We start from the raw sequence: 21,776 nt of genomic DNA on the forward strand, positions 1-21,776 counted from the left end.
GGGGCGCGGGCGGGAGCGCGCCTGCCCCCGGCTCCGGAGGGGCAGCCGGCGGGAACCGGGGCAGTGCCGGGCCGTGCGCGGGGCTGGGTGAGGTGAGGCGAGAGCGAGGGGGCAGCTCGGGTCGGGGAGGCCGGTGCCGTGCGCGTCCGGCTGTGAGGTGCGGCGCTTGGCAGGCGGCCAGCGGCGAGAGGCGGCTCCCCAGCGGCTGGGGCGAGCGTGCTCCTGTGCCCCTTCCCGGGCTCCTGCGGCGGGGGGAGGCGGAAGCCCCGGGCGGCACCGCGGGCAGATGGAGCGGCCGTTAAACGGCTGCGGGAGCGGCGCCTCCACCGCACCTCGGCCGCTTCCCCTGGCAGGGGCTGCGGGACCAGCCCGTCCGGCCGCCGCCCTCCCTGGCCGTGCCCGAGCGAGCAGCGGCTGCAGCGCCGGCCCCGAGCCTCGGGCAGTTCCCGCAGGGACGAGCCGCAGCCCGCCCGCCGGCGTTGCCGCCCCGGTGCCTCTGCCGGACTGCAGCGCTGCCGGCGCGGGACCTGCGGGGTGCACGGCGCTGCCGGGATCGGCGCCTCCGGCAAATCCCTGCAGGTCGGCACTTGCCGGTCGGAGCATCCTTAGGTGAGCGGAGTCAACTTCCAGCACTCTGGGTGAGAGTGGCGGCCGTTTGGGAGGGCTGCGCCCTCCTCGGTGCTCTGGGAATTGCCGATGCTGAGGAAAAGAAAATAAACAAGCAGCATCTGTTTGGAGTAGTAAAAGGGCTGGCTTGTTTCTTTTTACGTATTGGGCCCCTCTGTTTTTATTTTGCTTATGGCAGAAAATCTTTTAAAGATTTTTTTAAATCCTAAGTAAAACTACTCCATTTATAGATCAGGAGGAGGAGGATTTTCCTTAACTAGTCAGGTACGTTTGAAGAAAATTAGTTTACTCAGTGACTTCACTAGGAACTAGAACGAATCAAAATACTGGTAAGACTGCTGAAGCTATCTGTAAATAGAATAGACAGAACACATGATGTATTTTTTAACATGAACATTTTTGTGAAGCTTCCATACTATTTGCAAAAAGGGATTACTTGGATTGCTGACCAAGTGGCTACAGGATAAACAGGTGCAGATGACGGGAATTTACTGTAGTATTTGCAGCAGTAAAAAATCGGTTTGAAGTCATGACTGTAGTGAGTGTGGAAGACTCATAAAGGGAGGGGTATTTATTCACTTAAGGCCTTGCACCATTCTGCATTTATATGTAGCCATTGAGAAACCATACTGTTAATCAATGTAGAAGGTATAATTACTACATTTTCAAGACTCTGTGTACTTAAGCAGAGTTGGAAGGACTGAGTGTGGGATAATAGTGTTTTTTTCCAGGTTAGGGAGTGGCAAAAACAGCATCTTGAAAGTCTTCAGTTTTGTTTGTGAGCAGGAACATAAAAACAGGCAAAAAGACGCAATTAAACCTTTGGCTATTCTGACAGTTTCTCTAGGCCTGTTGCCTGCCATAAAGCTATTTGGTATAGTGAATTTTGGCTGCTGCTTGACGTCTAAGTTCCCTTTATGTGACTTCAAGCATCTGCCAGCATCCACTTCTCAGTTTTGAGAAACATGTAGCTAACAGTAGTGCCCATTGCATTAGCCCTGCAGGGAGATTTTCAGGCCTTTTATCAGTTGTTCACATAAAATTTGGTACTTAGAAAATCAAGTTGCCATACCTTTCTTGCTGCAGAAGTTCTTTATTGACAGTCTTAACTATTTCTGTAAGATGGTCTCATTTGCTCATGATATGCTGGATTTGAGGAAAAAAATGTGAATTTTTTTTCTGTCCACCAGAAAAGAAGACAACTCCCAGTTTTACTGAAAATAGTCCACAGATACATTTTTGAATAGCATGCAGTTACCGTTCCCTCCCTGAGATGATAGGAAAATTTGTGCAATCTGGGAAGAATTTCAGTGGAAATAGTGTTTTTTCTTTAAATGTACTACCAAATGATGTAATATACTGCATTACATCTCTTTTTAACTTGTCTAGCCAGGTTGTTGTTAATTTGCACCTAAAAACTGTTGTTTCTTAAATCGATTTGTTCTTAAATCACTGTTGGAAGTTCTCTGGAATAATTGCTGGTAACTCTTACCAGCTGGGAAAGCTTGTTTATGCTGCTAAGAAGGTAGTGTTTTGTAAATTTTCAAGCACTGATGTTAGTTAAAGCTTGGAAATCCTATATAACTTGATCACTGGTGGCTCTTTAACACAGAATTTTGTTATCAGATCTATGGGGACAAGTTTTGGGAAAGGATCCTGGCATATCTTTTTTTTTTTTTTTTTTTTTTTTTCCTGCATGCAGGATTCTGCTTTTCTATTGAAAAATTGTTTATTAAACCTGGTTATGGATAAAAATATTTGTAAGAAACATAAGTACTAATATGAATATAATAACAAAACAATAACATATTAATTATTAATAAATAACATAATAGATAATTATAAAACTATATTACAGAATTAATATAATTTACAATCAACATTATTATTAATATTATATTAACAAATATTAAAAATAATTATTGAGAAACATGCTCATGTTATTCTCTCTGTACATTCAAGGTAAATAAGAAAATAATTTTTAAGAAATGGCCTTTTGGTTTATAATACAGTAAATAGAGAGTGTGCCCAGCAACTGGCTGGAATATTGGAATACAGTGAATAGGAGGTGTGTCCAGTAAGTGGCTGGCCATGACACATAGTTTCTTCTTCTGGCAGGAGAAACTTGGCTGGACAGCTAGGCAGTTTTACAGCTTGTGTATTTTAGCCTGAGTCTGAGCAGCACTCACAGCACAGAGCTCCTGCCAGGCCAATTGACAAAGCCTGCTCCTGTTCATCACAGAGCTGATTTTACTTTATGAAATGATAGGAAGATGTGTGATTTGGTACATATAGGTAAAAAAAGAAGTGCTTATACTTGGCATCCTAACTTCTGAACACAATTTTCCTGCTCTTGCTGGACAGCAATCCCATAACCTGAAGTAAATACTTTTTTACATTACAAGTAGATGTCACTAGTTGATAAAGGATTTCACCATGACGAACTGTATTATGGCTTAATATGCTATTAGAGTATTGGAGCAAATGTGGATTTTGGTAAATATAATATTGATATCCTTTGAAATACTACCTTTCATGTTGAGATCCACCTTTAATTTAATTGTAATATTTCTGAGAATTTTGTGTTCTTTCAGTTGTTCCCGTAAATCGTATTTAAAGCTATATGCTTACATACAAAATAACAGCTTCTGACCTACTTTACTCAAGGGAACCCCCTTTGTTTTTATCATTTTCATTGTGTGTCTGACAAAAAGGTGCTTAGGAGATGGAGCTGCTCTCCAGGGGCTGAAGATAGAGCTGGTTGTGTGGGGAAAGGGGCAGGGCCAAACAGTTTCGATTAGCTTAGCACCAGAAACATTTCTTGTGTGTATCTTCAGGTTCCCGTTCACTGTTGCTTGGTGTAGTGGATGTATTTGAAAATTTTAAGGAGAACAGAAGAAAAGTTTTTCTCACATGATTTCCAGGCCTGCCTCAGGAAGTGAGAGATGTTTTCAGAAAACCCAAGAAATTTACCTTTTCTCTTCCATGTAACGGAGTTTTTATCAAATCATTTCAGTCACATTACGGAGGCATCAGCTGTGGCACAGTGTTGGCAAATGTCTGGTGTCAAGCTTGGAATACTGATTTGAACTCTCTTCCTTCTCTTTCAAGTGTTCCTGTGAGTCAGCTCACAACATAGCCACAGGTTTGTTCAAGTGTAAATGAAAGTTCTTCCTGTTGGGGAGTGTGGGAAGGCAGCAAATGTGGCAATAGCTGCAAACCAAGCATTCTATGTCCCAGCCACAGCCCCAGAGTGGGGGTGGGGACTTCAGTATGCCTCTGAATTTGCTCAGTTTGGTGAAATTTACATAAGGGTGAAGCTACTTTTTTCTCTTGCAATGAATTAACTGTTTCCACTGTGCTGTATATTGTATACACGTGTTTATCATTAAATGCAAGACCTTTTGTACTTGTGCTGCTAAGTGGTTGCCCTGTCTAGGATCAGAGGTTAGGCCATTGTAAGTAGTCCTATCTTAGATGTGCTTCTGTTTCTTAGACCAAGGACTTCAAAATAATACTTAGCATGTTCTTCTCACCCCATGACCCTGATGAAGAACAAGTAAATGAGCAATGACAAAATGGAAAGAATTTTGAGAATTTGGGACTGTAGAGGTTGCTGGATGTTTGAAGCAGGGAATTAGCTCCTTTGTGGGTGGATGCCCATCAGAAGCCACTTGAATACTAATCATTCCAGGGGCCAGTTTGCCAGCTGAGTTCCAAATGTACACATAACACTTCTTGAGGTGATTATGTTGTTATTTTTACTGTATCTGCCTAAAGCAAAGCAACCTCAAATAGTGGAATGCCATTGCAGCCATTAATTGAATGTTGTATTTAAAAGCTGTTTACTCAAACTTTGTCAAGTCTGAAGTCATAGCTGGGTGCCTATGGAAGAGTTACTGGTAATATTCCCTGTTGGAGTGTGTTGCTGTGGGAATGAGATCAAGAAAACATTAGGGGGTGGAATGTGGATACTAGGGTGAAAAAATGTGTAGGAGGGTAATACACAAATAGAGATCAGAGTTATTTCCAGGCTTTGTCCAAGTGTGTTGATATCCTGTGAAAAAGAAAAGTGAGAGCTAGATAGTGAGGTATCAAAAGCATTTGAGGGGAAAAAAATGCTTGAGACTGGAAGGTGGGCTTTGGTGTTACCTTAGGGTAGATTCTTTTCTTTCTGCAGTTACTGGATTTTTTTTTTTTTTTTAATGTACTTTAAATGGAACCACACTGTTTACATAAACCTGAAGATCACTATTTGTTTTGAGTAGGCCCATCTGTGTTGGGTGGATGAAGAGTCCATTGTAGGGGACCAAAATCTTAGATTCCAGAGGAAACTGAAGGTCTTTACAGGACTTCTGTCATCTGACAGACAAAATAATTGAGTAGAAATATTTTAAAGTCACAAACAAATTGTTTCTCCTGTAATCTGGCAACACCTGAATATGTCTCCCTTCATGAAGTGCAGTACCATTTCTGACTGTCTTGACTGTTGCTTGGAAAAAAAATTTCTGAGCATGCTGGTTTTTCAAGCCTGACTGCTGTTCTGAGCTGCCACTGTTGTAGTTTTGTGTGTGCTGGGGAACAGCAGATGCCAGATTATCCAGCCAGCCATTGGAGCCGTAACAAGGTTAACAGGCTCAAATAAATATTTATTCTTTTATTCTAGAAATTAACAAGTCAGTATAATGAGTTGCTGTGTTAACATAGTTGATACAAGGAATGCCAGGTGTTCTCTTTTATGGCTGCTTGCAAGTTAAACCAGATCTGATTGTGCACTTTCTTTCTTCTCACCTGGCTCTCACTTGCTTCCCCAGCAGCTGTCCTGCTACTCTGATTTAAGTTCTCATAGCTGTCTGCAGTTGGAGAAAGTTTTCTTCACTGTGACTATCACTGTGTATGGCTCTAAAAGGGCTGACATCAGGGCATTAGAGGATGACAAGAAGCCGAGATGTTGACTCCTAGATTCCTGTAGCGAGAGTTCTGTGGCTGTGCCCAGCATTGGCACTATGAAGAGGAAACTCTGACTGTGCAGCTTGCAACAATGGAGGGCTCAAGGGGGAAAACCACCCTGCTGTTCTGAGCTGTAGCAACCAATTAAAAACTTGATGCTTCACCTGAATTCTCTCCTAAGATAAGGTCTCACAATTAATAATGCAGCTCTTTATGAAGTAAATTTAAATACTTACCTACTAGAGTTCTAGTAGATGTGTTCTGACTTAAAATCTTCATGTGATAGACTGATGTAATTGCATTTTTTTAATGGCTTAAGAAATGGGATTTTTTAATGCAGAGATGGAATACCATGGAAATTCTTACAGAATTCAGAGTTCCTGGATTTGTTTTTATTTGCTAGGAGGTTATCTGGTTTCGAAAAAGCATGTGCATTTGTTTGGTTGTTGTAAATGACCAGAGTGCCACAGGTGGTTAAAGGATGAGTCCCTAATCTATCTGTGAAATATCTCGTGTGGGAACTTGTATGAATGTTAACTCTGCTGCATGTCTATGGTTATCAGGATTACTATTTTCAGTTAAAGAAAATAGAGCATGTGAATATTTTTAGCTGGGCTTAAGCTTTCTTCTATGAGAAAGCATTGGTTTTCTTGCAAGCTTTAGCTCTACAGAGGTTCTTGTTAAAGAAACAGTACAGCTTGGAAGCTTTCTTAGCTGTGTTTTAAAAATACTTTCTGCATGTTTATTTGATTTTCATTTCTCTTCTGGAAATAGGGCTACTTGCTTTGGAATCTTAATAACGGACAAATAAACCTCTCCCAAATAATGCAAACTGTTGCTCTGTGTTAAACAAGAAATGTTGTGAGCTTGAATTTTCCTCCAACAGAAAGAGACAGAAAACCTCCAACAAGGAAAATAACTTCCTATCTCAAAAGAACAACATTAGAAATATATGCCCTTTTCTTTAAAATCAAGTCAATTTTCAATCTAATATTCCTGAGTTATTGATGTATTGATTTAACAGTGTTTTTTTTATTTTCATGGGCCTTGGTTTTCTGTTGACAGTTAGTTTTCCCTTCTGGTATTTCACCTTACTTTGATGTCAGAACTTCAGATTGGTTTTCTTCTAAAGACTGAAGCTTTTCCATATATGTGGCTTGACAGGTAACTTTTAAACCTTGTGCAGTGGGAACACCATAAACATTTCCATCTCTGCCCTTAATACAGATTTACAATTGACAAAGTTGTCTGGAGGAACTGCTTCTTCTATTTTTTTTTTCTTCACAAAATGAATCATATTTTTTTGTTTAATTCAGCTTGACTGTTTGTTTTGTTTGGGTTTTTAGTCCTTCCGTGTTCCCTCCTCCCTCCCCTCCCTGTCTGATGTGCTGGGATCTTTGCTGAATTAAATGAGTTAAATAAGAATATTCAAAGTAAGAAGGGCATTGGGGAAGAATATGGTGTGCGAAGTTTGATTTGTGGTTTTTTTCTCATTCACTAGTTTGCCATTTTTTTAAGTATCATTGTATTGCTCTTGACTTTTGTAAAACCTATCTCAGTCCTGTACTGTCATACCAAACTGACAAAACAACTGGGCCTAATATTGTAGGTATAGGATAACCTACTGAGCTGGCTATTGTTTAACTGTTCTTGTGACAGCAATGCTGAAAGCTCTTTTTATTTGGGAGGAATAATGCTTTGTCTCTGATCTACTAAAAAAAAAGAGAAGCCAAAATATTATTAGTAACAAAGTTGAAAAAACAAATGTTTACAACTTGTGTTGGATATAACCCTTTGAGGCAAAGATGAAATACTTCTTTACTAGTAGCTATGAGCTTCAACATTCTCTCCTTGTCATTAAAAAATAAAGTTCAGATTTCAAAATGTAACCATTCTGGCTTTGAGAGTATAGAAATTATTTGCATTGATGGATGAGTTTTTTACTTCTTTAGTTAGTAAGACAAGCAAGGTGTGTGTTAGTTGATGACAGTAGTGTAGTCAATGGAATTTCTAGAGGGGGAATTTCTGATAATTTTCAGGCATGTGTATAAAATCAGAAATTCAAACCCACAGCAGAAATTTGAGCTTTGATTTTTAAAATCTTAATTTTTTTTAAAAAAAATTAAAAGTCTAATATTTAATTCCTCATAAATCAGATGTCATTATATGTTGAAAGTTGTTCCCAGGTTCCCAGCCTTCGTTATTGAGGAGTTATTGCTTTTTCCATTTATCCTCTAAAGTCTCCAGGCATAAACTTTTCTGTATCCTCTGCTGGTCTCTGATTCATGGTCTCCTACTTCCCCTTGCCTGCAATTTTGATCTTCTCCTTCCACCCACATTACAAATCAGCCTCACTAATTCCATCCTTGGCACCCTCCCTGACCTATATTTACTTCATTCACTTTTTAAAGTACTCACTACTTGGAGTAAGTTCCTTTTTGCTCAATCTTAAATAAGTTTGTAAGTCTACAACTACTAATAAAAATGTACCTCATTTTTGCCTGAAGGGGTAAGAACCCAGGAAGTTGAGTGGATCTTTTAGTGTTCTGGCTTTGTGCATTCTTTTAAATCTTTGGATTTAGAAAAAGCCTGGCCTTTCAGCTTGGTCTTTCTATGTATATGCATATTTTTTTTTTCTTTTTTCCTCCCTGTATCCCATTCTGCCTGTATCTAATTCCTCTTCCCTGACTTCACTCTGAAACTATAAATCCTTCTTATTATAAATATGGTTTTGTGTTTAAAAATTGTGTATTCTGTTTTACCTAGGTCAACACATTTTATTCCCTGGTACTTATATGGGCATTGAGAATACTTTTAACTATACTTTTGAAGGGGAGAAGGGTTTCCCAGGCCCTTTTATGTGGCATTTTAAAGTGGGTTTTTGCAGTTGCTGATCTTTATGTATATTTGAGTGATGCCTTGGTCATTGCAGAACTTGAAGGTCCTAAGGCAGTCAGTGATAGCTACAGATATGAAATAGGAGTGTTTGTTTTTTTCTTTATTCAAGCAAGTCAGAGTTTACCTATGACTTTTTTGGGCCAGTATCAGTCAATTTTATGTGAATTTCATTCACGCATTACATGCTGGCCTTTCTCAGAATTAGATACATATATATAATTTGACATCTGTATGATAGATTAGCAGGAATTTGTAGAAATGACCTAATGGAACTGGGTCAGATGTGTCTTTACTCCTTCAGCTTCTTCATGCTTCTCTCTCGTTTCCTGATGGCTGTTTGGAGTAGGGAGAGGGCTCTGGTTTTCTGCCAAGTGATATGTGCAGGGATCAGAGGATTTTGGAATCTAGATAATTTTTGAGATTTGTTCTGATGATTCTTTTGCAGTGCAGGGCACAAAATCCCCCCTGCCCCTCCTAGGTACTGTTGTGCTATTCTCAATGCACCAGGCAATGCTTGTTCACTTTCGTAGAAAAAGGTGAAAATGCAGAAGATAGGGAAAACCAAAACATTTTATAAGCACTTCTTCAGAGCTGGTTTTCAGTAGTGAGGGGTATAAGAGAGAATCTGAAGAGGCTTATTTTGGAAAAGTAATAAGAATCTGACATCACTGTCTGAACTGTTGGAATCTCTGTCTGATTTCTAAGCATCTTTCTTTGACTGTTCTTATATTTCCACTGCTCAAACATTCTTAGAAACTTTCCAGTCTTCCTCCCAAAATACACTGCTGTAATGCATCTTTATCCATAAATGTTAAGGAAGGAGGAGAGAAATGCAATGAATTGTAAATGTTGGATGAAACCTTAAAAGTACACAAGGATTTATTTTAGAAAAGAAAAATGAGGATGTGGTACTGTGATAGTTTTAGAAATATTCAAACAAATCAATTGGTTCTTGTTCTTGTTTTGTTTTTTTTCTGATGGTCTTCTTCAAGGTCTTCTTATAGACTCCTGTTATGTTTCCTTCCTGCTTTTACTTGCCCCAAAATTTTCCTTGATTTTCTAGTTATAATACGTGAAGCCTGCCATCTAACAGGTTTACAGGAAGCTTATTTTTTTCTTGAAGACTGCTTGCCAGTACTTAATCCAGAATGAAATCTTACATTAAAGTTGAGGCTGCTTGGAAATAATGACATAAATGCTGAGATCTCATCCTATACTATACTACTCCTGTAGATGGAGTCTTTGAAATGACTTTGGTACCCTGACTGAGTGGTCTTGTGCAAACATCTCTGTAGTGTTGGTCACCACTCTGCCCCTCTGCATAAGAGGCAGCTGTCCTGCATTCTGTCTCCACTAGAGAAGAACAGCTGGATATTCCTTCACATTTCCTGAATGAAATCTGTGTATCTCTGACAGGCTGACACTGCCTCTTCCTGCTCATAGTGGAGATGGACAGTAGGAAATGACGTGTCCACTAAATTGTTTATTTTGTAAAGATGTTTGTCAGGGCCACTTGGAAGAGCTTTAACAACTTAATGTAGAAACGCCCTTGCAAAATTCTACCCTAGTTCATTGAGAAGTGTGCAGTTAATTTGCTGACAACATAGTCTCAGTAAGGAAAATTGGTTAAGTATTCAAAGAGTCCTTCTGTTACCAGAAAACAGACGCTCCAAGTTTAGAAGTACTTTATAATGTTTTAACTTTAATTTAGAAATAATTTTAAAATCCTAATGAGATCTGGAAAACTCTATCTACACTTTTTGGCCTTTCCCACATCCTGTCACCTCATATTTCACATCTCAGTCATACACTGACTGTTTCCTTTAGTCAGTTTGTGGTATCATGTGAATAAATGCTCAACATGGTTGAATGATCTCCCGTGTGTCTGTAAAAGACCATGTGATCCTTTATCAAAAACAAAAAGGCATAGCTAAACACGGCATAGCATTGGTTGGAATTCTAAACAGTCATTTAACTCAACTTAAAAAACTTTTGGCTTCTGATAATAAAATGAGATCCATCAGAAAATGTGAGTCACGTTCTCAGACTGACGTAGCTGTACCACTATTGTGTGCCATTGTGATTACCAGCGACTTTGATTAACAAATATTTTCACTTAAATATTTAAGTGACAGCAAGAGAGAAATTACTTGGTCTGTGAAAAGGCTGATTCATTCAAAGATCCAACACTGGATGTGGAGATTAGTTTTTCCTCTTCCCCCCATTTTTTTTTTGTTTCTTTGTTTGGATTTTGATAGTCATTGCATTACATGACAGAGGTTGCATACCTCCCTCCCTTCTGAACTCTCTAGGCAGAAGGAAGTTCGTGTGTCTTGTTCTCAGCTGAGTAGGTTTGCTGCTGCTGTTGAGCTGATGGATCCAGTTTGTTGCAGCTTCATGTCCTCTTCTTCAGTCAGAAGAAGCCAGTAAAAAGTTGCTGATAATCAAATGATGGAAGTCTGGGGTAGTTCCTTTTTCTGTTTTTAATGTTAGACAGGGCTTTTGTTTCTTTTTCTGTGTTCACCTTAGGATATTGTAGTTTGTGATGTTTTTGAAGTGTCAGCTTTGAATTTCTGTATCCAAAGAGCCTTTCTGCTTTAAGCTTAACAGCATTATGCTAGTGACTTTGTTCATGTAATAAAAATTTCTAAAATTCTGATCACTTTCATTTTATGTGTGTCAGAAGAACAGTGGGATGGCCATTAGCCACAATTTCAGTCTCTTCTCTGATAGGAAGCCAGAGTTCTTTCCATGGATTTCCTCTGTTGGGAGGCGTTCAAAACCCAACCCATACTTACTGGGAGAGAGAAAATGTGGTACTTGAGGGAGATCGGTGGGCTGTAGGTTACTGACACTTAATTTTACTCAGCAAGGTGAGGGTGATCTTTGAAAAAGTTCACAGAGTTGCAGCTGAGTTTTAGTGCTCCCTTGTTTATGTCTTGTTCTGCCTTCTATGATCTATATAGATAGCTGCTCATTAACTTTTTATCCCAATGGACTGTTCTGGTTTTCCACTTGTTGGCTTCAGTTTTATGGCAAGAATTGAAGCACTGATCGGCTGCAGTTAAATGCAGGGAAATCATGACAAATTTTAGTTAATTTTCCTAAAATCTCCATCTAGAGCTTGACCCTGACCTATTTCCACAACTAAGGTCAGGAGTAGACAGTCTGGTCAAGGTGATGTTCTGATCTGCATCCTTGTCACTTTGTCTTCTGCTGTACAGCATTGGCAATAATTTTGCCTGTTCTTTGCCCCTACCACAGGCTGTTTTCTGGCCAGACAAATCCAAGGTTTTATATTGCTCTTGAATCAGGGCCATTAACTTCTAAATAAGAAGTTTGCTCTATACTGGTGTTAGTAATTGCCTTTTTGTTTCTACTGAGATTGTGCTGACACACAGCTTGCCACTTGCTTGAAGATAAATGGGTAAAAAATGTGGATGTTGTACAGCTAGCAAAAGTTTCCTTATTTTATAAGTTTTTAGTGATTTAATATATTCAATAAGCAACAATTTCTTCTAAAACTTTTGAAAAAATGAAGTGGTAAAGAGTTAAGCATTCTTGGTCTTTCTATTTCTAAAGTGTGACAACATGTGAATGGCATGTTCATGAGTTACTGCATGGAGTATGAGCATGTAAATCATTCAAAATGCTATTTGGCTGGTTACTTTCATGGGTAAGAATGTGAAAACTACTGCATTTCTGACAGGATTCCAACTGTTGTGATAACACAGGATACAGAATTATTAAATAATCCATGTTAAGTCTGATCAAATGTTTTAGGCATATATTCTTTTAGGCATTTTTAGGCTGTTACATTCAGGGAAAACTTCTAAATCCTGGGAGAACTTAGAGATGGTTTCAGATATCAGGAATTTGTGTGTTTTACAGGCTTTAGGAGGTCTGGCAGCTTAGATATTTTTGTCCTTTCCTTTGAAATCCATGAAGTAAGAAAACCCTTTTTGGCTGAATTTTCTTGGGTGTTTTTTTTACAGGACTTCCTGGGTGGGAGAAATGTGTTACTGTATTTAGTTAACATTTATGAACTTAAGTCACATTGTGTCAGAGTTTGCAGTAAACGTGTATGTGCTCTGTAGGTCAGGTAGGTACTATGTAAGGATATTTGTAAGGAAAAACCAGGAAGATAAAATGCTGCTAAGTTGAAGGGTGCTGTTTCTTATAATGACAAGGCACTCAGTTATGGGGATTCTGATAAATAAAGCCTGTAGACAAAGTGCCCAGCTGTACTTTAAGATGAAAACAGGATGTTGGTTGTGTTGCTGCAGGACTGCTGTATAAATCAAAGGATATGCTGTTATTGCTGTTTAAGGAAGCTGTACTCCCTTAGAATGGTTCTGTATATAAAAGAATGGTAATTGCTGTGCTTATCAAGGACTGGCAGTTCTCCTTTTCCAATTGTGACCTGGTGAATCCACCTCAAGCTCATGACTTAAATAAGCCTTGCCAGTTATTTTAATCCCCTATTCAATAGGACAAACAGAATGGGGTTATTTTTATCTCTTTATGATTGCTCAGAACAAGTAGAAAACCCCTTTGCTATATGTAAGTCAAAGGTGGTTTTACTCAGGAGGATGTGAAATATTTCCCCAGTGCCTGTTAAACCCTGCTGGTTCAAGTTGTGTCCAGTTAGTTGTGGCATCTGGAAATGGCCAGGTGGCTTTCACTCCATGCCACTGTCCTTGCTGTTTTTTTGGTTTTTTTCACTTGTAGCTGCTTTAAATTTTTGTTTGATAGCCCAAGCCAGTTTTGGTTTGTTCTCATATTCTCCTTTCAAGGATTTCTTTGCCCTGTTTGTACTGTTCTACTGTTTCTTAATGCCAGCTAGAATGATGTTGCCTTTGTTTTTAAAACTAATAGGTTTTATGCTTCTAAGCACTACATCCACATATACTTTCCTCAGAAAGAAGGTATGTCAAAATACTTTTCTGCTTTTGATTTCCACTGGTTTATTTTTCTCTGCAGGGAAATAATAGAATTATTTGGCCTGGAAGCAACCTTTGAAAACCTTTGAAGATCATCTACTCCAAACTCCATGGTATATCTGTAGTGCACTGTAGTATGGCCTAGATTGGTTTTTAGGAAATATAAATAAGTTTTTCTTAGGCAAAAGTTGCTGAATCTGGAACAACATTAAGTACCTGGATAAAAGTTGAATTTGTATTCCTGTAATATCCATGTTTTTATAGATTTTTTTTTTTTTTGGTAAGTCCTCAAAGCCAGAACTATTTTGGTAGAGGGATTTTAGCATAACAGTTTACACTGATTTGTGGAGTGTTGTCATCCTCTTAGCATTTGTACTCAAGCAGAGAGTTACCCTCCCTGCAGTGAGAATCCTGACCACCATGCTGCTGATGGAAGCAGAGGAACAGACGGGAAAAGGCAGCAGTGGTGAGTCAGGTATGCAGTACTGTAAGGGAAAGCAGATAAAACTCACCCCTGAAAGAATATTCACACAGCACAAACTTAATATTGTTTCAATATCCATTGTGCTTCGAGCATAAATTCATCTTTCAAAGGTGTAGTTGTCATGAAGTTTGGTGCTCATAATGACTATTCCAATAATTTACCATCACTTGTCTTACATCTCACTGAAGTTCTATGAGGGAAGGATATTGCTGGAACTTTGTAGGCAGCTGTATTTAGGCTCTTGAGATACCTATTGGTATGTCCTTTTCATAATTCCTGATTCCTTATGGTACCCACTTTTCAGTATTTTTTTTATCAAAAATGTTCATAAAATAACTTTATATTTAAAACTAGGATTTGACTGTATTCCAATAACAAGTAGTGGATGTGTTTTTAAGAAGTAAGGCCTCTCCAGTCTGCTTCTTTCTGCTTTCTCACAGAGGAGGAAGAAGTCTCAAAATCTTAAATATGTTCAATTTCTTTACTACTTGTAAAGGAATTAACCAGGTGGGGAGTCTTTTTTTGAAACTCAGGGAGTTTCTGTGGTACAGATCAAGTTATATTTGGTGTACTTGGGAAAATGTGATATTACATACAGAAATAAAAAACTTCCGTTAAGGGCAACCTTTTCTGGGGCCAGAAACTAATTTTTGAAAATATATTTGTCAGTTATCAGATGTCCTAGTGTCTCTAGCAGTGGTTTATTGAATAAGGATAATGTTCTAGGGTTGAAAAGTGGTTTTGGAAAATCCACATATCTAAATTAAAGATAAACTTTAAATTCTAGCTGTTCATATAACTGTGTGGTTCTTTAACAGGCCAGAAGCATGGTTATCAGGAGACATGCTGTGGAATTACCCTGGTGTGACCTTGTAACTGATGGATTTGAAAAGCATTAAGCATTATTTGAACTGGTTCAGTACTCTGAAGGTCTTTTAATTGTATTGCCAGTATTCTTTTTCTTAAAACTTGTAATGAAGTGGGATGTGTTCTGGAGTGCTTGTCTCAGTTACACACTCACACAGGCAGCTCTCACTCTGCACTTATACCTTAAAATAATTGTGATTTGTTTGTTTGGTTTATTTTAATTTTGAGCAAGTGCTATGACTTTTCATCCACAAAACAAATAGCTGTTGCTTTTGATAAGTAACTTAAACCTTGGCAAGCACGTAAATTCCTCAGCAGGGCACTCGTTTTGAAGAGCTGCTTATGTTCCAGGGGAAAACTTTTGAACAGATTGTTTCAGAACATGTGATTTTTTTAAAACTTTTTTCCTGCTTCTGTACTACATTATCTGCACTGATTTACTCCTTTCCTCCAGGAAACACATTTGCATTAAGGATCCGGTCCTCTGTTTATTTAGTTCTTGCTGCTTATTGCTTCCATGGGGTCCTCTTTGACCTTACAATTAACAGAAAAATAACTGATATTCTGGGAATTAAATCAAGAAAAAATTAAGTACAAGGAGCTGATAAATTCTGATGGATTCTTTCACTGATCAAACTTTTTTGACATGCTAAGATACTCAGTAGTAAAAATGAAGAAAAAGATTAAAAAAACCCAAAAGGAGACTGTTCTTCATAGAACCTCTGATGCATCACTTAAGGCTGAAAACTACAAGAGTCAGGGATGTTACCAGTTCCTATTGTTAAATGTTGGCTTTGTCATCAGAAAATGTCAGTATTTTCTGGAAGGTACTCTAATCTGGCCTGAATCAATTCTTATTGATCTGAGCTGTTTTGACTAACTGACTTTTAGGTAGAGTTGTTGCTTTGCACCATAACATTTTGTAGTCCCAGCTGATATACCCTGAGTTCTATTTTAATTTGGTCAGTGGATGTAAGGACTTCTGCTGCACCTAGTGTAATACTGAAATCATAGTAAGTATAAGAGATCATTCAGTGTGCTTTTAAGCTTAATGATATACAGCAAATCCAGGGAAATAACAGTGAGAGTTCTCCTTTGTTAGTTTATTTATATTGTATTATGTTATTATAATTTTGTTGGAAATAAGCAACACTGGTGAGAGATAAAGCTGTTGTATCAAAGAATTAAAAGGCCTGACCACAATGTCATCTGTTTAATGTCACTTTAAATGTCCAGGCTTCCTAATTTAGTCTGACTGGAACATAACAGTGTCATGTTTGGAGACACAGGATGCCAAGAAAGGAAGCAGATCATTTACATCCCTTAAGCTTCTGTAAGTGGGAGTTTCAGATTTGAATTTGGCAATGAAATATTGAGATTTTTCAAAAAGAGCTAGATGATAAAAGAAGATGGGGTACCAAGGCCTGCAACTGTATGCCTTGGCAACTAAGCTTGTATGTACAAAATGGAAGGGATGATTGCCTTTTATCTTTTTATTATTAAAAAAAAAAATTAAATAATATGAACAGGAGTGGGCAACCTGAAAAGGCAGTTTCATCCCTCCAGTGGAGAAGATACATATAGAACCTGGCAGTGTTAAGTTTATGGCTGGAGTTCATAATCTTAAGGGTCTTCTCCAACCTAAATTATTCTATGCTTCTGTTGTTTCCTTCACCCAGTCATTTAGCTTCATCACTTAACATCATGATAAAGTTATGCAGTCATGTAATTGTAAAAAGATAGAGAGAAATGATAGCTTGGTGGTCCAGCTGTAAAATTTTTTTTCCAATTTTCTCAGAAGTTTTTTGCTATTGTTACTATTCTTTGATTTTGACAGTCACCCGATATCCTTATTAGCCACCTTTGATACCAGAAGGCTAATGGTATAGAATATTTTTAAAGGCTGTTGGGTCATATTTTCAGTTTGAGAAGATGTGTCACACAGTCTGCAATGTTACTGTGGCAGAGGTATCCCCCATTCAACCCTGTTTCACATTAGCAAGTATGCAGAAAATGCAATTATGAGGATATAGATGATGGTGGGCTTGTGAAACCGTGTGACCTTAATGGACAGAAATAGTGATTGGTGAACATCCATTTTTAGCTAGGTTAGGGTTTTTTTGTTTAGCAAAGAAATTTAGCTGGGCTGCTGGTGAGTATTTAGAAGGTGTGGTCTTGTGACTTGCATCATGATTAGCAGTGGGACCCAGTGAGGTTGTGTAGCCAGTGGCTGATCCTTAGATTGAGAACGTGGTGAGAGGCTGGTGAACCTTTTGAAGAGGCATCCGGAGTCGCTCAGTTTCCTGTCTCTTTACCTACTATAACTCCTAATTTGACAGGTGAATTCTGGTATCTCTTAGCAGCAAGTCACATCTTGTTTGAGGCTCTTTACCTAAATGAAGTGATAAAGATGTATCCTCTTTCTCTGCCCCCTGTCAATATGTCTGAGCCAATACTAGACCAGCTTTGTCCAACAAACTTAATTTGTGGCTGTCCTGAAACTTTCAACACAGAACCACTTATGTATTATGGTTGTGGCAGTAACATGATTACATCAATTTTCCATCCACCTTCACTCCTCTGTCCTCCTGAAGTTGTTAAAGAAGTCTTCATGACTTCTGAGGAGAAACTGGGACAAGGACAAGATTATAAAAGTGTGATAGGGCTTCTGCATCACAGGTTTTGGACTCCTGCTGGGAGGATTATGATGATAAGAGTCAACTGTCTTAAATTTTTAATTTGGCAGAATTTGTACTCATAAGATCATTTCACTGAATATTACAAAACTGGCTTTGCATGTGTGTTTAGCTTATGCTGGAAAGCATGCCATGTTGACAGATATTTTTGTCTCTTCTGGTTTTTTTTTTTTTTTTGATCATGTAGTACTTGGTTGCTCATTTAAAAGAAAATATTTGTGTTCTAAAAACAAATGACACACACACAGCTGCATAGCCAAGTGACCCAGAGAAAATGAGTTCCCATGATCTATGTGTATGTGCAAGTGATGGGGACCAGAACTTGTTCTCTGTCCAGTAATTCAGTTGTGCCTGGCCTCAAGGGAACATGCAGCCCTGCTCCTCATCCTGTTAACTTTCATGGGAATGTAAGAATGTGCCTTGCAGTGCTGGTTAGGAATAGTTGTGTGCAGGGTTTTGTTTGGCTTTTATCTTCTTCTGTCTAAATTCATGTGGGTTGTGCAGAAATTTGGACTAAATATTGATTGAGGAAGAGTGTTAAATTGTGTGATAGATACTGCAGTTTTTAAGAACTGGACATAAATGTTTTGCATTGCAGTGACAAGAGGTATACAGCCATTTATTTTCAGTCCTTTATGTTCTTGAACAAATACTTCTGTTCAAGGATATTTGAAAAATGAAGGGAAATATTTAGTCATCTGCATAAATAAATAACTTTGAAGTTCTCAGATACCCAAGATGTGAAAACATAGATTATATTTGTTTGGTTTTTTTGTTCCACTTTGGCTGAGACAGGACTAGGATTGGTAGAGTCCCTTCTTTGGTGTTTGATTTCATGAGTCAAATTTGGCTGTTTGATTTTTATTTTTTTCTCTTGGTGGGATTGTATGTGTGTGTGACCTCTAATCCAGAACTGAAAATTCTGTAATGGCATATCAGAGACCAAGTGGTGTTCCAGTTACTAATGTCCAACCAGAGAAGCTTAATGCATTGGCTAGTTTCTGCTGCCCAGAAACATTATTCCAAAGCTGTGAAAAATAAGTACAAATTAACTATGAGCACTAATATGCCTTAAATAAGGAAATTAAAAAGCAGAAAAAAACATAATTCAAACGAAAGACATGCTGGTTACTTCCACATGTCTTCTTAGACAGAGCTTCCTCAAAGCCCATGCTTTTAAAGATATGGGCTTGATGAACAACGTACCTACTTCACAAATTTGTCAACTTTCACTTAGCTTTCTATTAATAATGGCATAGATGTCAATATATGGGCACAGTGTGGTCTATTGGAAGCGTATTAGATTGCATCCAGTGTGTCTAATTTTTGAGCAAATAGTTACTTTATTTAGAATTGATGGAGTTCACTTCCACTAGTTGCATTCAGCACATGACCTTGCAGTGTTTTGTGTAAACAGTATCATACTTAATGTTGAACTGATGAACTGGGAAGTTCTTGTATGAAGTGTTGGAAGTACAGTTACTCAGCGTCTACACACCAACAATTCAATAGAAGTCCTTGCTCTCTCATTCCAAGCAGAAGAAATAATAACAGACAAATCTTGATAGTAGTAAGAATTTTCCTTTGAGTTTTGTGCCCTAATTACTTTTCTATTAAATACATGATTTTTAAGCAATATTGACACCTGGCACTGATGTTTTGGTACTGAAATTAATTTGTTTTTTCTAGCTCACTAACTTAAATTTAGTCTTTGTCAGGCAGAAACCCTTTATTAGCATGCAGAGTGCATTAGTATGAGTCCACAAAGTAGGCAAATACGTGCTCAAATAAAATTTATATAGCTTTGGCAATCAATACTATTACATAATCATCTGCCTTATCTAATGTTAAAGTCACAGCTATATTGGCATATTTCTTTGCCCATATATTTGTTATGCTATGTAATAGCAAAATAATCTCCATGTACAAACAGTTTAAAAATATAGGGAACAATCTTCTAGCAGAAATAATGTCTTATATTTGTTTGTTATTTGGAATAATTGCCAGTCTACTCTTGAACTTCTGTCTCAGGGGAAAAAATGAAAACTTTCTCTTCTTTAGAATCCTTGGCCTCTGGAGAAAGAAAAAAATTATAGCAGGTGAATTTATGTTCTAATTTATATTATGGTGTAACTGAACTAAAATATACCTTGCTGTTTATTTTTATTTGTTACTGATCGTACTTTCAAACTCAAAATTTAAATTGATCTAGGACTTTAGCGACTAAAATGGTTGTGTGTAGTCCTATAGTGTCTTGTTAGTTCAGAATCTACTGAAATATCAAATTTATACCTTGAAGGGACCTTTTGTTTTATAAAGTAGAAAGTCACTTGCAATCCTGGATGAACTCCAGCTCTCTGTTGAAAATTGTTTCTTTCACTAAATGTACAGGAATAGCACTTTTTGCAAATGTTTTTGCTTTAACTCAAATGGCAGGGATTTGAAATTTGGGAGAGAAGAAGCCAACAAAGCAGATTTAATAGACTTCTAAGTTTAGCTTTGAAATACTGCTGCACTAAGTCATCTAGTTTGGATGAAATTAAGTATTATTATTATATATATTGAGAAGGAAAGTGTTTTAAAAACGTGATAAATTGAATATTATTGAATATATTATTGAATATATTGAATGCTGTGTTAAGACTTTTTCGTATACTTTTTTGAAAGTTAATACTCTCCTTCCTTTCACAAAGAGAGATCTGTTTGAAATTTTGCCATCTCAACATTGATAAAAAGTCATGGTATGAAGACAATTCTTTAGCTTTTGTATGAAAATACATATGCTTTGGGAAGATTTTTTTTTCTTGGATTGTTTCAGAATGAACTGACAAACCCAAAATAGGTAACAATTCTTAGCCTGTCTTAACAATAGCATTCTTGTGTTAATGCCCTTAAATACCATTTTATGAATTTATAAAATACTTTTACAATTATGAAGTAGATGCCTCTTTTTGACGTCATTTATATTCTAGGGATATTTTTGCTGGAAAACAGAACATTGGAAGAAAAACTACTGAGCCACTCTCCTGTTTTATACAGATGGGATTAGATATGCTCTGATTTGTCTGGAAAAAAATAAACAGCCAAGTAGTTTCAAAATACAGCCTACTTGCAGTGCCACCCTGTGGCTTTCTTTTTTCATGGCTTCTATTAAAGCAGCAGTTTCTGTTGCCTCATATCCAGCAGGAAAGTTACTTGTGAACTTAAAAAATGTCTGTGCTGCAGACCTGGCCTAACCAGGATAGTACAGTACATTTTTTTGTCTATCTTTAGCTTTATTTGTCCTTGCTGAAACCTGCTTAGATGAGGAACCAGAAGGAGAATTTCTGAGCAATACCAGTTCATTGACCTATTTCATCAAGTCTCTAAGCAATGCCTGGTTTGGTCACTGAAAAGGAAAGACCAGAGTGGAGCTGGAAAGCAAAATGTGTCACTTCTCAGCAATAACTTGAAGGACTATGATCATTGGTCTCATCAGTTTCAGCAATGTTACATATGCAAATATTTTATTTCCAGGTAGTCAGTTTTCTAGGCAGATGGTTTAACTTTAAAATTAGGTTGTCTAGGTAGACACAACAGTGCTTATGGAAGTAGTTGATTTTATTTTGTATTCAAGACGTTTGTTGATTTAAACAGAAGGCTGTCAGAGAGACTTTGTTTTTAAAAGCTGTGTTATGCTTTGAAGTAGTAGTGCTTTGCCTTTCACCATCTTACAGAGTTGCTGAAATCTTGGTGAGATAAGTACTTGAATGTTTAGGACTGGTTTTCATATATAGGAAGTAATATAATGTGGAAAATATTATACACCAAGCAGACACATAAGGAAACAAGTTTTCAGCACTGCACCTGCTTGGCATGTCTTGGGGAGGAAAATCTGTCCTTCCTCACAGCCAGCTTAGGTTTAGTAACATCTCTGCATGAAAGGCAGGGGTTTACCTGTCTGTATTTTCTTACTGTCATTCTGGCAGGAAACAGCAGGACAGCCCTGCTGTGCCCAGGTGGGAGCAGTCACATCCCTGCTCAGTGGGGCCTTGGCAGCATTCCCTGGGGGCCACGGCCCAGCACCTCTGCCCCGCACCCCAAAGGCTGGCCTGCCGCTCCCTAGGCCCTAGCGTTTGGATACGTATTTGAGTCAGTGCTCTTAGTGTTGTAAGGTTTTATTGTAGTACTTTGAACACACTTTCAGTATTTTCTTGCTGCAGAGGTATTTATTTTAACGAAAGACACTTCCCACGCGTGCTGTGCTGTTGGGCCTTTGGCGCTGCCTGGGTTTCGCTGCCTGCCCCAGAGCCGCTCACGCTGCGCGGAGGC

General features: G+C 38.2%; 1 protein-coding gene across 2 annotated transcripts in view; it reads left to right on the forward strand.

The window, feature by feature from the left end:
• The first annotated feature begins 271 nt into the window (after window positions 1–271).
• Window positions 272–21,776, forward strand: part of COBLL1 (cordon-bleu WH2 repeat protein like 1) — a 78,392-nt gene continuing 56,887 nt past the window's right edge. For both annotated transcript variants that reach the window (XM_033515994.1, XM_033515995.1), the window contains exon 1: window positions 272–609. In XM_033515994.1, coding sequence (XP_033371885.1) covers window positions 287–609 — 323 coding nt within the window. In that variant the 5' untranslated portion in view covers window positions 272–286. The remainder of the gene's footprint in view (window positions 610–21,776) is intronic.

The sequence above is a fragment of the Parus major genome, chromosome 7 (genome assembly GCF_001522545.3).
Source record: "Parus major isolate Abel chromosome 7, Parus_major1.1, whole genome shotgun sequence".
Lineage (NCBI taxonomy): Eukaryota > Metazoa > Chordata > Aves > Passeriformes > Paridae > Parus > Parus major.